Source organism: Talpa occidentalis, unplaced genomic scaffold (assembly GCF_014898055.3).
Source record: "Talpa occidentalis isolate TD23 unplaced genomic scaffold, MPIMG_talOcc4v2.1 talOcc4.4, whole genome shotgun sequence".
Classification (NCBI taxonomy): domain Eukaryota; kingdom Metazoa; phylum Chordata; class Mammalia; order Eulipotyphla; family Talpidae; genus Talpa; species Talpa occidentalis.
Window position 1 is genome coordinate 88,603,067 of NW_023604295.1, and position 14,836 is coordinate 88,617,902.

The 14,836-nt window shown below is 35.9% G+C and overlaps 1 protein-coding gene across 1 annotated transcript in view; it reads right to left on the reverse strand.

The window, feature by feature from the left end:
• Positions 1–14,457, reverse strand: part of CPB1 (carboxypeptidase B1) — a 32,184-nt gene extending 17,727 nt beyond the window's left edge. The window contains exons 1-5 of the mRNA XM_037524653.1: positions 14,387–14,457; positions 14,203–14,278; positions 7,000–7,124; positions 864–963; positions 672–773 (exon numbers count right to left, since the gene is read on the reverse strand). Coding sequence (XP_037380550.1) covers positions 672–773; positions 864–963; positions 7,000–7,124; positions 14,203–14,278; positions 14,387–14,457 — 474 coding nt within the window. The remainder of the gene's footprint in view (positions 1–671; positions 774–863; positions 964–6,999; positions 7,125–14,202; positions 14,279–14,386) is intronic.
• Between the last annotated feature and the right edge of the window lie 379 nt (positions 14,458–14,836).

Here is a 14,836-nt window from a genome sequence, read left to right on the forward strand (position 1 = left end):
ACTCACAATGTTTGAGCTGAAGACTTACATGGCTGTTTATTATTTTTATTAAGCTTGACAGCTCGTATTTTCAGAAGATACTTGATTACCCTGCTTAATTGTACTCACGTGGAGTTATTTTCAGCTGCTATTATTAGGTGACATGACCAAGACAACTGGATGAGTAATTAGAAGTAATCATGATTGTTGCTAATCTTGTAAGAATTTTTCTTCTCTCTCACTTATTCCTTGTCTTTTTATTTTCTTCATTAGAATTACATGACAAAATGGCATTAGAGGATGACAAAAACAAATTATTGATATGCTTTGTAATGTTGTCTGATAGACAGAAGTTTATGAACCTCTTTAGCAAATGGATTTGCAAACAACATCTGGGAGAGAAGAATTTTATCAAGGTAGATGATCATTTACATTGCTTACAGGAATGTGGTTTAATTTATAGTACTTTTATTATTTTATTGCATTTTTTCTTTTTGAATAAATCAAAATAATGATTGAAAATCCACATATGATAAAAGAAAGTGGGGGATCTGATTCTCTGGGGGATGCAGTCAGGGAAAGACTTATAACAATGTTTGGGATCTGTGTGTCTGTAAAACAGATGTTAACATATTAGAATTCATTGATACAAAGCCCTGAGACTTGGTGAGGTCATGGTTAAAAATGATTACCTTGAGGACATACATATTGCGTCCTTCAAAAGTGGTTCCGATGACACTGCGAGAGACAATACCTGGATTCTCATTGGTGATTTGTTCAGTCCAAGCCTCGATCTACCAAATGGAATAATTTGTGGATTAATGTGGTGTTCTTGGTTCAATTCTTAAAGCAATGTCTATCTAAAAATCATGTGCACTTCATACCGTTTCCCAGTTGTTGTACTTGACATAACTGTGTCCAGTTGTGCGGACCTGGCTATCAAACTGGGTCTCCAGTGCAGATCTCAGGTTGTTGATTAATACTCTGCAATAAAACAAGGTAGGGGCTCCGATTAGCACATGTGGGACCACAGACAAAGATCCAGAGTGATTGCTTTAGTGAATGGAGTCACATGTGTCCTGCTGCTCTTCAACTTGACCTGTTCACCACAAAAAAGAAGTAATCCCCTGAGAAGGCTACTGGGTGTTATAAGCAAGGCTGCTCTTCCTTGGCCTGAACATCACATATTTGAATGTTCTTGGGCTCTAAATTTGGAAAATTATTTCCTTAGGTACCTAGAGCACTCGGAATCAGGGGTTTGGGCTGCCATACAACAACATGCGCTTGAGCCCTTTCTGTGGTCTCTTTAACCTTAGTACTTTCCTGGCTTCAGCACTGAAAGTTGCATGTCTCAGGAAACTACTCAGTCCCAAATATCTTGATGAGTGGAATTTCAGAAATAGTAACAAGTTTAAGATTTATTAGGCAAAATATGACTGCAGTTAAGGAATTAGTTTTCTGCTTGCTTGTCCTTTAACTGGTTTAATCAACCTACGAATAATGTGTAGCAAGGTTATACGAAAATTAGTGATAGAACCTTTAAAACCTGCTTATTTCTATAAAAGATTGTTTAGTAAAAGTTTTAGGACAAAGCACAGGCGTGGATATTTGTAACTTATTTCTCTTTGGTACTATTGAGTAGAATGTATACAAGTAAGATTAGAATGGATAAAACTTTATGAAGATTAATGTCCTTGATCATAGCACTGTGACTATTCAGGCAGAGTCTAGTTTGCAGAAACTTCTATCATCCACAGTCAAGCCTTGAAATGTTTTTATCTGACATGCAGAGAATTGCAGCCACACATCAAATGTCTACTTTTCTTCCGGCTGCCCCAAGGACAGTCTGATGAAGTATGTCAAGGACATCCTCTGAACCTCCCTCCTGGTTTCTTCTTCATTACGGTAATTTGGACATGACTTGTATCTGTTTATGGAAAATACAATAACTTAATATTAAATGATATTTGCTTCCCAGCAAGAAGCAAATACTGTCTTACAGTCTTAACCATCTTACGGTAGTATTAAAAAAGAAAAGGAGCAGATTAAGAAGCATATTCTGTGGAATGAAAATTTTCTATTGAGCAGCAGCCATTAGTACTTTGAGTGTCTTAGGTCCCTTTAACTGCTATAAATTACAACACATTTGTGCTTGAAACAATGTAGAATTTATTATTTTATAGTGCTGTAGGGAAGAAGTTCAACACAGACCTCACTGGGCTAAAGTCAAATGTCAACAGGATTATGTGTACTGTTCTCTGGAGGCTCGAAAGATACTCTGATTCTTTGCCCTTTCCACATCCCAGAGGCGGCCCATATGCCTTCCTTGCCTCTTTCACATTGGAATCCAGCAACTGTGGTTCAAATCCCTCTCACTTGGCATCATTCTACCTTCTCTTCTGCCTCCCTCATTCACCTTTAAGGATTCTGTGATTACAGTGAATCTACCCAGACAATCCAGGTTAATCTCCCTATTTTAAGTGCTGTTTAGCAATCTTAATTCCTTACTCCTTTTTGTCATATAATATAACTTATTCAGATATTTTAGGGATTAGGATGTAGACATTTTTGGGAACCACCATTTTGCCTGCTACTGTTAGGAACAATGATAAAAATAAATGTAATAATTATATTCTACAACCTAAATTGGATTGTTAGGAAATAGGATCTAAATAGAAGGAATCCAGAATCAGATTTGAAAAGATCAACTTTATTGTTTTACCTAACTCATAAACTGGCTTCAGAAAAGTCATTTAATCACTGGGCTTTAATTAAATTATTTAATTAAATATATTAATCAACTTTAATTAGTCTTCAATTAAATTAATTAAAATTTTGATTTTTCAAATGGCACATTTGATTTGATTGACTCAAATCTGTAGATCTTGATCAATTTACCTAGATGTCTCAAGAGTTTATGAAGAAAAATAATTAAGCTATGGCAAAGTTTCCATTTACTGTTTTCATTAACTCCAGGAAAACATGGAGGAAATTAACACTTAGAATAGAGATCGTTTAAGAAAATGATTTTCAAATATAACTAAAAACTAAAACCAAATCAAAGCAAACTGAAACAAGCAAAATAAAAATTGTGAAACCTTAGATGAAATCAACTGACAGAGGGCCTCCCTGGTGGCGCAGCAGTTGAGCACTGAGCTGTGAAGCTGCCCTCAACCTCTGCAGCGCCTGTTCGAACCCCGGCCACCGGGAAGGGTCCCACACGGTGCACAGACCTCTCCTGCCGCCTGCTGCTCCACTCAGCAGTGTACTTCGTCAGTCTGCCTGTTCTGTTCCCTGCTCTGGCTCTGGTGAATTCTCTCACCCTCCTGCGCTTCTGACTGTACCCAGTGCTTGTATAAATAAATAAATTAATAATAATAAAAAAGAAATCAACTGACAGAAACCTTTAAGAAAACAACTATACTTCAAAATCATCAATTTGAAAGAATAAATCTTGCTTAACAAAGATGAACTACTCTGCCTCAACCACAAAAATAAAAATCTAAGAGGAAATGGTAAGTGCCATCTACTTTCATTTTAGCAAGCTTTTTCCATCATCAGTGAGCAAGTAAAATGCCATCTAAGTCACATGACTTCTTATTGGGTACCCAGAGAAAATAGTTAATTGCTCCCAGGCATTGCATAGGCTCAAGACTTTCACTAGACATGTGCATCTAAGGTCATGGTGATCTCTGATCTGTGAGGAGCCAGTTCATAGTGCAGAGGGCAGTAGTTTCTTTTGCATCTAGTTTTCTTTCTACTGCACCCAATCCTGAAATTCAAATTATTTAAGGGAAACATTAACTATGTCAGGGTTAGTGTTTTGTTTGGTACTAAGATGAAACATTCTTTTGGAGTTATTACTTGTTAAATATTAAACATTTTCATCAATAACCAGGACAAAGAAGCATAAGATAACAGTTAAATTTATTAATTTCACATCTAGTAACTTGAGAAAGAGCATCAGAATGATGCTCTTTTTTTTTTGCCTGAAGGCAGGGGATTAACCTCAAATGATCCTTTCCAGTCCTATGATTATTTGATGTTATTAGATTTAGAACATAGCACTACTTTAGCTATATTACAAAATATCATTACTAAATAATGAGCTTCTATTCTTGGAGATTAAAACAATGCCTCTTAATGTAATAGGGACCACATTACAGCTCCAAAATACAGAAGCACATACACTATTTTATACATTTATAGGTTCTTTTTATAGTGCCATCCAATTTCTTAAAAAAAAAAACAACAACAGGCAAATTAGATGATAGGGACTCCCAACAAAGCAAGGAATCAATGCCTTAGAGACATGACTCATTTTTCTTCTTTCAGACTCTTGAAAATAATTTGATCAATTCTTGGACTGTTGAAGAATACTACTATGAACCCATTGCTATCCAAGGACATATTCCTGAACCTAAAATACTGAGATAAATGATATTACAGGCAACAATTAATCTCTCCCTAGATTGGAAACTGCAAAGACTGCCCTTTTGCAATTTGTAGGAAGGACTCCTGTGGCAGGCTGCCCACTGAAAAAGTTCTGCCACTTGGCTCTGGAACCTTAAGTTGAAGATTAACACCATCCAATTCCTAGTCTTTCTGTACCTAACTGTACAATGTAAGAATTAAAAAAAAATAGTTATTTTTTTGGTGCAGACATTTTAATTTTTCCCCATGGTAATTCATAATCTGATTAATGTGGCCAAATGATACAAGTCATAGTGAAGAGGGTTGGAACACCCCCAAAATCTGAGAAGCTATTTTGGAGTAACGTGTGCAGCAGATGGTTCCTGTTACGCACAAATACAACTGCAAATTCTTGCTTGCAGGAACCATCTAAAAACATTAGTTACCACTTGAGATAATAATGGGCTTAACAGGGTCTGCTGGGGCTCACAAAGATATTGCCGGTGAACAGAATTTCTAGGGATTTACTTAATATTTAGAAAATTATATGCTACAAATATGTCAACCAGTGAATAGAGAAGCGAAAATTAATGAATTCATAACCATCAGGGAATGTCTTATGTTCTAGATGAGATAACATTCATTCAGTTCCCCAAAAATTTACCTATTAAAAAAAAGACATGAAGTTTCCACCTGATGAAAGGAGATTGGTATATAAATAGAAGACATTTACTGCTTTGTGATATAGGTAGAATTAGGACATCATTCAGGTAGCGAGAGTTAGTTTATTTATAGTTGCTGAAATTTCTTTTGTTTTTCTTAAGACTTTAAGAAACTGCCATCCTTTTTAAGGTTACTGGAGGCTCCTAAAGGTTAGGATTTTAGAAGTCTTTCCTAATGTAATAAGAAGAGCAAAATATCAAAGACATGAATCATAGTCACATTTTGGAACTTAATGTATTATATCCTGTTTTAAAAAGACAGTCAATTCTTAAGGTCGTATTTTGACACTTCCCTCAGGCAAAAGCAGATAGTTAAACTGTGTGAAACATGATAATGGGGTTAAACAACAGTTTCCATTGACCTTTAAAAATGTATAATTTTCCTCCATACAATAGTAGATCATAATAGCATTTTCAGCAATAGTACTCTCAATTGAAATTTATTTACATATGGTTTTATTTCATCTTCACAACATCCCTTTGGGGGAGGCATTATATCTTTGTTTGATGGATAAGGAAACTCAAGTTCAGTAAGGTTAAGCAAATTATCCAAGGTCACACAGCCACGAAGTTGCAGAGCCAGGGTTTGAATCTGGTTTGTTTTTGTCCAGACCACTAACTTGCTTATTATGCTTCCCTTCTGATGGAATTTTAGATTTATAACTGACAATTCTAATAACTTCATTGGCATAAATGCTATTTTACATTTTTAAAATGTGAAAAACAAGAAAAAATTCTAATGTTAAAATTATATAGGTCACATTTTTCAAAATACAATAAAATCCTTTGGGTTTATGGTGGAAGATTTTGGACAAGCATTCAAATGTTCAGGATTGAAGTCCAAGACTACCCCCGTTCCTGTCTGATCTGTTGCCTGGAGGAAGGATCATGCTTTGGAGGAGGAAACCATTTCCTACCTTCCACTTGTGCAAATGTCTGCAGGGTAATGTGGACTCTCACAGAATAAGATTTTTCTTTGTTTTTGTCTGGCTAACTCCAATTCATCTTTCAGTTTTCCACTGAAGTTTCATTTCTATGCTGCATCTCCCTGGTCCCTAGACTTGGTCTGTTATTCATTTCTAGTTCTTTACCATTCTCCACATATATAACACATTGTATGTAATAGTCTGTCTTTCTTTCTTTGAATTCTATCTTTCTTTAAAGACACTCCTCTGTCATCCCTCTCAAGTGGGTGGGGCCATTTTTGGCTTTTTTGGTACTTGGTACACATAGGCACTCACTCTCTTTTCTTGGATCAATACATAGGCAACTGCTTGTACTTGAGAGGACATTCTCATCTTAAAGGTTTAGATGGACCAGTTTGGTACTTAGGGAGAGAAGAACCTATTTTGCCAACTCTAATCTAGGCCTTTGGAGAATCACGTTCCTTTCAGGGTTTTTCTCCATGTGATCTATCATTAGAGAAGACGATGGAGCTTGGGGGAGGAAAGGGCAGAAGAGATTCTCAGTCTGACTCTAGTCTACTTCTTAATCTAAAAGAGCACGAAGAGCCCTCATGATTTACCATAGGTCTGACAGCTCACCTGGAAAGAAGATTTCATATGATTTGGAAGTAGAACTGTATCTGGCTCATAATAAGAGTGTTCATTGATTTGGACTATAGTTTATATATCACTTGTAATATAGTAGCAGATCATATATCTGGATGAGGACTGGGGGTTCAAGAGGAAGAACCATTTTTATGCAATCAAAACACAGAATTCACTAGGCCTGATGTCTTCAGATTTGGAATCCAGGGCCAATTCCACCATGATCTATTTGTGGGGCCTTGCTTATGCTCTTGGTCTTATTTTAATCTTCCCAGAGGCTTAGATGACAGCATACATGGGGAGAGAATTTAAATAGTCATAAAACATAAGCTTACTCATAATTCAGTTCATTCTGGTCCAGAAAGTCTTCCACAGTGACAGCATCATCTGCTTTTACACGGAAGTCAACTGTGCTGTGAGGTTTGATTTGTGTGGCAGAATCTGGTTTCCAGAAGTCAATCTAAATATGGAATAAGATACATTGGACAACTATAATTCCACTATGAACTTTTATCAGCTACTACACTGTTGATCTACTCCATTGAACTATTTTCAAAATCAAATTATCCATGAAATTGCTTAAAAATATCCCCTTTGAGTGAACAAGGGTTGGAAGCAACCATTAGATGTCAATAAACATGTTTACACATATATCCATAGCCTTAATTGATTATCAACAAGCATGAAGAACATATAATTGTTTCACACAATGCTAGTTAATTGCAATATTCTATAACTGCTGTTCTCTACTTACTGATTTTCTGGAGCAGTTGCTTATTGTGATAGCAATGTTTGTGGGAAAGGATAAATATGCTGAATGAATGATGATGAATTAACTAGCATCACAAAATTTAATGGAGTGAAATTGAGTTTTCTGCTTTACTTTTTAATGGACTTATTTTATGCATTTATCTTGAAACTCAAAGCTATATATCACAGTTATATGTGGAACTGGGAGCATCCCTTGCCTCTGGAGAATATATCAGACAGGAACATGTGTCTTTTCACAATGGACATCTTGGCATCATGGCAAAAAACTAAATACCCGGGAGGATTCAGTAATGTACTGATATTTTCATTTGTTCAATTATTAACCAGCTATTATTGACAACCTACTATGTGCTAGGCTCTGTACCTGAGACTAGGAATACACTAGTGGACAAATCTCTTATGACCTTTTTCCTCATGGGGGAGATTTTAGAGAAAATTGTACACAAAAAATAAAAAGATGACATATTTGATGATACTAATTTTTTTTCTTTTTGACATGTGGCTTTAAATTTCCTTTTCCTGTGGAAAAATATTAAGAGAAGACATGCTGTCACTTGTAGGTGTCTGTTTCCTATAATTTTCTTGACCTGGAAGCCTGAAGTGAACAGGCTATTGGCTCTTTCTCTGCCCCCCTGTGTCACCCAAACCCTATTTAGATGTTTATGGACTATTTCAGGCTGGGAATTTGACAGGTGGTTTAGAACCATTGCTTGTAAATTTGGGAGTTTGGGAAAATTTAGAGGTTGTTTAATAGAACCTGATGAGGTGCGATATTAAGATGACTTAATTTTAGATATACCTGTGGAGGGAAATGCAAATCAAAACTACAATGAGATACCATCTTACACCAGTGAGAATGGCACATATTAAAAAAACTAGCAACAACAAATGTTGGCGAGGTTGTGGAGAAAAAGGAACTCTCCTGCACTGTTGGTGGGAGTGCAAACTGGTCCAACCACTATGGAGAGCTGTGTGGAGATTTCCTGACCTACTAAACATAGAGCTTCCATATGATCCAGCAATTCCACTCCTAGGTATTTACCCAAAGGACACAGAAACATCAATTCCAAAGAACATCTGCACCTCTATGTTTATAGCAGCACTATTTACAATAGCTAAGCTTTGGAAACAACCCAAATGCCCAATAATAGATGACTGGATGAAGAAGATGTACATATACACCATTAAATATTACTCAGCATTCAAAAAAGATAAACACATGCAATTTGCAGCAACATGGATGGAGCTGGAAGGGATCATGCTCAGCGAAATAAGCCAGAAAGAAAAAGAAAAATACCGGATGGTCTCACTCATAGCAGGAATCTAGAAAACTTAAATAAGGGACCAGGAAAAAGAATAACTATAAGAAAGAAAATATCAAAATCAACAAATAACTATGAACCAGAGACACTCTATGGGGGGCGGGGGGTGGGGAAAGGAGAGATTGGGGTCAAAATAAGAGGGTTGTAATTGTATGGGGAATATAAAAATAAAATTTAAATAAAAAAATAGATATACCTGTGGAGAATGCAGGAGCCAATATCTTATCTTGTTAGTCCTCAAACCACTATAGAAATCCAGTGGGTACTGAGTCATGAATCAGGGTCATAGAAACTGTCAGGGTAATGGGATGCAGGGACACTCAGCTCACATCAGGAGGGATTCCAGGAAATAAAGTGTTAGTGCTGTTGCAGTAAGGTGTTGAAAGGAGAGTAGTGATGATTTGGTATGAATTGGCTACAAAAAGTCATCTAGTGAGTCAAAGATGAGAGGAAAAAGATGAGAGATTAAACGATAGTGGAGGAAGTATGAAGACATACTGTGATAAGGGTAGAGAAAGCAAAGGGGTAGTAATGAATTCTAGTTAGCAAACATTGCAAATAGAAAGGCAATAAAAAAGCATATTATAGGAGAAAACAAATCTTAAAAAGTTGACTCTGAATTCGTGTTCTTAATAGACACTTGTCATTCCAAGATGGGCTAACAGAGGGAGTGGTGTCTTTAGTATAGACCCAGAGGTTTGGAATTTGTAAAGCACATAAAGCCCTCTAAGCATCTGTAGACAATTTGACAGCCCTCCCCATACATAACACAAACTGCTCAAGGGACTCCTCACTGCCAAGATCTGCAACTCTGTGCATGAAAGCTCTTTCCCTCTAGAACTGGAAAAAAAAACAAAAACAAACAAAAAAAAAAAAACAAAAAACAAGCTGACTGCTTCAGGCAGGCAAGATGGATAAATAACTCTTTCCAAAGAAGTGCTCAACCAATGACCCTGGAAATTTGATGACTAAATAATCCAATTCCCTCCTTCCTTAGGTAACATAATTCTGAAGCATGTCATTTGCACCCTTTCCTAAAGTATCCCTGCAGGATTATACCCCAAGTCAATCCCTATGTAGCTGGTTTAACAGTGCTCCCTTTGTTGTCTGCCTTTTATTCTTTGTATCACATTCCATTTTTCTACAAGAGCTCCCTGCAGTTCTCAAGTGTAATATTTGTCCTTGAATATTTGCTTAAGTGTTGGCTCTGGAAAAACCTATGTCAAGATGCCAGCTTTCTACTCAAATTAATAAATCTCAATACAATATCCTTGATGACAGTTCTAACACAATCTTGAGTACATTTAGTACCATTTCAGAACAGCTTAAATGCCTTATGAGAAATTTTCTTTCTGATATTAACCTGAAGGTTGCTTTCTTAACTTGATAACCTCTTGGCCTTTGGTTTTGGTTCTGCCAATTATTGAAAAAGAGGATAAATAGATAGTGTTACCTTCAAGATTACACATGAGAATGGAGGATTCTTTAAAATGGATTGAAGAAATCTCCAAAATATACTTAACTGAAAACTTACAGACCTAATCTGAGGTTACTTGAAAATTTCAGTTTGGCATGGAGAAAACTGGTAAGCAAATACACAATGTCTCATACCGTGGCTTCGAACAAATATGGTGTATATTTAACTATACTGGCATTAGTGTGCAGTAGTTATTAGAAGAAATGAAACCAAAAACCTGGAACAATTATTTGTCTTCATCGCTGTTTGCCAGTGCCTCAAGAATGCATATACATGATAAACTGAAAATATTAGCACAAGACAATACATGTGAATTTCAGTAATTATCAAGATCTTATGAATTATATCTAGGTTTGAAATATGCAAGTGGAGTAAATAAAATGTAAGATGTGAGGAACTGAGTTATATATTAAAAAGTTATTAAAGTGTGGTTAAGAATTCTAATTCCAAGAATATGAGTGACAGACACATAAAGAACATTTGTTGGAAGACAAAGTAATATTTTTAAGTGATAACATTGCAATTACCAACTTAATCATTCAAATGGCAAATATCTAGAGTCCTCCTAATACATATCACAAAACTAACATAAAATCATGATGAAGTAATGTATCCAACTTACATAATTTTAGGAATAAGATGCATATATAAAAGAATAAATATTTGTAATGAGTGTCTTTGGTGTTGCACACACTGTACAACTTTTTCTTAACATTTTTTTGACTATAAGTTGGAAATCTGATAGGATTCATTTATCTTGAAATGTTCCTATCTTGTTGGGAGAGGACGCAACTTTAGGTCTGATTCCAGTTAACAGAGAGGAACTTACTTGTACAGTGGGAGTCATAAGAATATCAGAAGATAGTCACTAAGTTATTTTGGGCATAAATATTCACCTTATCCTACAGAAGCAGAGTTCAAAAAGTACAGAGAAGACAAAGTAGTTTTTATGCTGACTGTCTCCAAGGAATGGAGACATAGAATCCTGATTGCAAGGATATAAAACAAAATCCTTAGTATAGAATTAAGGATGAAAAGGGATTTAAGGATTAAGGATGAAAATAAATGATTTTCCATATGCTATAATCATAGCAGAAACGCCTTCTTTCAGGCCCAATGTCCATGAGGAGGGAGGTGATTATGTTGGTTTGTAAAATCCCAGATACAATGATGACAGTAACAAACACATAGTTTTTACTGTATAAGAAATTTCTAGTGTTCCATTTATAGTAATACTTTAAAATATCACAACAATCTTATAAGATAAAAACTATCATTCTCCTAATTTTTCAAATGAAAAAGTTGAAACCCAAAGAGGTGTCCAAAGTCCAGTAAGTGGTTGAGCCAGGAATTGAACCCTCAGGTAGTCTGAGTCCAGATTCTTTGCTCTTGACCACCACAAAATGTTGTATTTCTGATAACTAAAAAGATACCACAGATGTGATTGCAGCATTTTCTCAGTAATCCTGGAAGAGTCAGAGTTTGAAGGCATCCCTGAGGGGGCAAGATTTGGATTTCATAAACAAGAAAACAGGTGAATCCCAGAAGTAGGAATTCTTCGGGGCATGGCAGGGATCTGGCAAAACTGCAGAGTAAGCTGGAAGCAGATGGATTGTGAATGCTTATAAAGGAAGTAGTGGTCCTTGGGAGCTAGAACAGTTTAAAACAAGAATAAGTCAGCTCAATTAACTTTATCTTATTACTGGAAGAGGCCACAGCCAGATAGAATTCTGAATCTTGGCTCTCAGCAAAGTATTTGACCAAATCTTTGCATTTTATATTCTACTTTATAAGCTGAAAAGTGGCAGTGTTAGTAGTAGGTAACACCCCAATAATGTGGCAAGTTGAACTTACAAAGGAGAATAGGTTAATGTATCACTTTTAGTACTTAACACTGTGTCTGGAACATTGGAGACCCCATGATAAATATGTATTGCATGAATGTACCATGAAGGAAGCCTCTAATTCCCTGCTGATCCCTGACTTACTAATACTTTTCTGTATCAGTGTGACAAAGATAAAAGTCAAGAAGGTATGCATATCAAGCTTACTGGGAATGTGCAAGTCAGGGGGAAGAATTATTTTTCTGGATGAATGGATTCATTTTTAAAATGACCTAAACTTGCTATAAATAAAATAGGTTATCAAGATCAATTTTAACAGGGTAAATCTAAAATCCTACATTTAGATTAAAAAAAAATCAATTAGGCAAACACAAAAGGAAGAATACCTTGCTGAGGGTTATTCAAGGGGAAAAAAATAACAAAATTGTTTCAAATTGCCATAGGCTTAATATAAATTAAAAATGTTCTCCAACCTGTTCAAGATGTTGAAAAGAATCTTTGGCCCCATTAATAATTGTCTCCTTCACAAATGAAGGCAGACACTGGTTCCGCAATATGTATCAATCAGCACACACTTGGAGATCCATTGTCTCTTCTGAGAGCTACATGTTATAAAAGAAATATGGATGGAAATCCTGAGCTATGTTTAGAGGTGACCAAATGATCAAGTGTCTGTAAACCGGTGCTAAGAGAAATGATGGAAATCTTGGAACAGATAAATCTTGAAGGTAAGCCAAATGTTTGGATCAGTTAGGTCAAAGTTAGAGAAGGTGTATTTCATCTCAGTATAACAATTTTGTAAGGCAGTTGGGCTACTCTGAAAAGTGGAATTCCTACTATCCTTGAAAGTACTCAAATGGGTTTTATTAGGTCTAACAACCAGAAATACTATTTCCATTCCATGGTGGAAATGTATTTGCATAGAAGGCAGGAATACATGACTCTATATTCACTCCTGTTCTAAACATTTGAACCTATTTCAGATCATCGCATTCTCTACAGTCTTATTTTTTCCCCTCCACATCTATACTAAAAAAGCAACTGTAGAAAGAGAAAGATAGATGGACGGGTGGGTAGATGGATAAATAGAGAATGAATATGTGGATGGATAGACAGATATTTAGAGGCCAGCAGATTATTTTGATTTATATATTCATGAAAAAAACAGTGTTTACTCAAGTGAATTTTTTTGTGTGGTAAGTAATAGCTTTCTGACATATATATTACATATATAATAAAACAGTTCTTAGCCCATATATAGAGGATGCTAAAGTAGCATAGACATTTTGGTTTCTTGAAAGTAAAGTATGGAAATCATTCATGACTTTTTATTCCCCATCTCACCCGCTCACAACTTCCATGATATAAAAAGTAGAAGAGCCGGAACCAAGGTCAGGAAGTTGTTTGATTTGGAATGAAAGGAAATCAAAGAGAGCAGATGATACATGGCATGTGAAAATAAATTTCAAGTTGGACAGAAGCCCAGGTTTTTTTAGTAATATCCAAGTAGACCATTTTTCTCTTTTGTCTTAGAAGGGAAGTGACTGTGTATTAGATGTTCTCTGACCTTTGCTATAGTTCCAACCCATCCAGTTGTCATGCTTTGTCAACTGTTAAAAGTTCCTGTGGATTTATAATACTCTAGGACTTATGGCAATTAAATTAGACATCTAAAGAAGGCACTGCAGCATTAAATGCTTTTTGGGTTTTTATTTCTTGTCTTGTCAAAAAATGTTATAGGTAACTTTTCATGTCATATTTATTTGATGGCATCACAGTGCAATCTAAGATTTTAAAGTTAGGGTGCAGGGCATCCCTGGTGGCGCAAGGGGTTAAAACAGCACTATGAAGCTATCCGCCACCACCCTATCATGAGTTCCATCCTTGGCCGGGATGCTAATGCACATGTGCAGCTGACCTCTCTGTCTCACCTGCTGCTCCCCTCAGCAGTGTATTTCAGTCAGTCTGCCTGTTCTGTTCTCCACTCTGTCTCAGGAAATCCTCTCACCTCCTGCACCTCTGCCTATACCCCAGCTCTTGTTTGCATAAAAAATAAATAAATCTTAAAAAAAAACAAAATAACGTTAGTGTGCAGCAAATCCATAGTATAAAATTGTCATTTACCTGGGTGATGCTGGCTAACTTTTGGAGTAAGTTAATCTGATCTTCTTCTTCAACATTGACACGAAACACCTTCTCACTGGATGGTAAAAAATAGTAGCAGAAACAGAGAAAATTTAGCAGTGCATTCAAATTTGGGGGCCAGCAAGGAAGAAGGATTTGTTCATTTAAGTTACTGCTTACTTACCCTTCAAAGTGCTCACCAGCATGGTGAGTGGAAGCTAGAGCCACAGACAGGAGAACCAAGAACACCAACATTGTGCCTGATTAGGTCATTTGGATTAATTTCACCTCCTTTTATATACTGGGGTGTTATTTGTTTTCTTCTTACTAACAGGTATTATCAAGTCTTGATTAATGATTTTTCTATCATTATTGCCTTGGTAGCTGTGTAAAGTATGAGAGGATATCTCCCTTAACACCTGTGGCAGTAGAACAAACAATCTCAAGTTCAAATGATCTAATTTAGTTGTTAGACCTTGAATATTCTGGAAATAAATGAGTTTGAATAAAGCCTATTTTGAAGTCTTTTCATTTTGAATTGAAAATTATATACAATTAATTTTATAATATAAGTTCAATGAGTTTTAACAAGTGTGTAACCTATGAAATAAACATTACTCTAAGAAATTCCTTG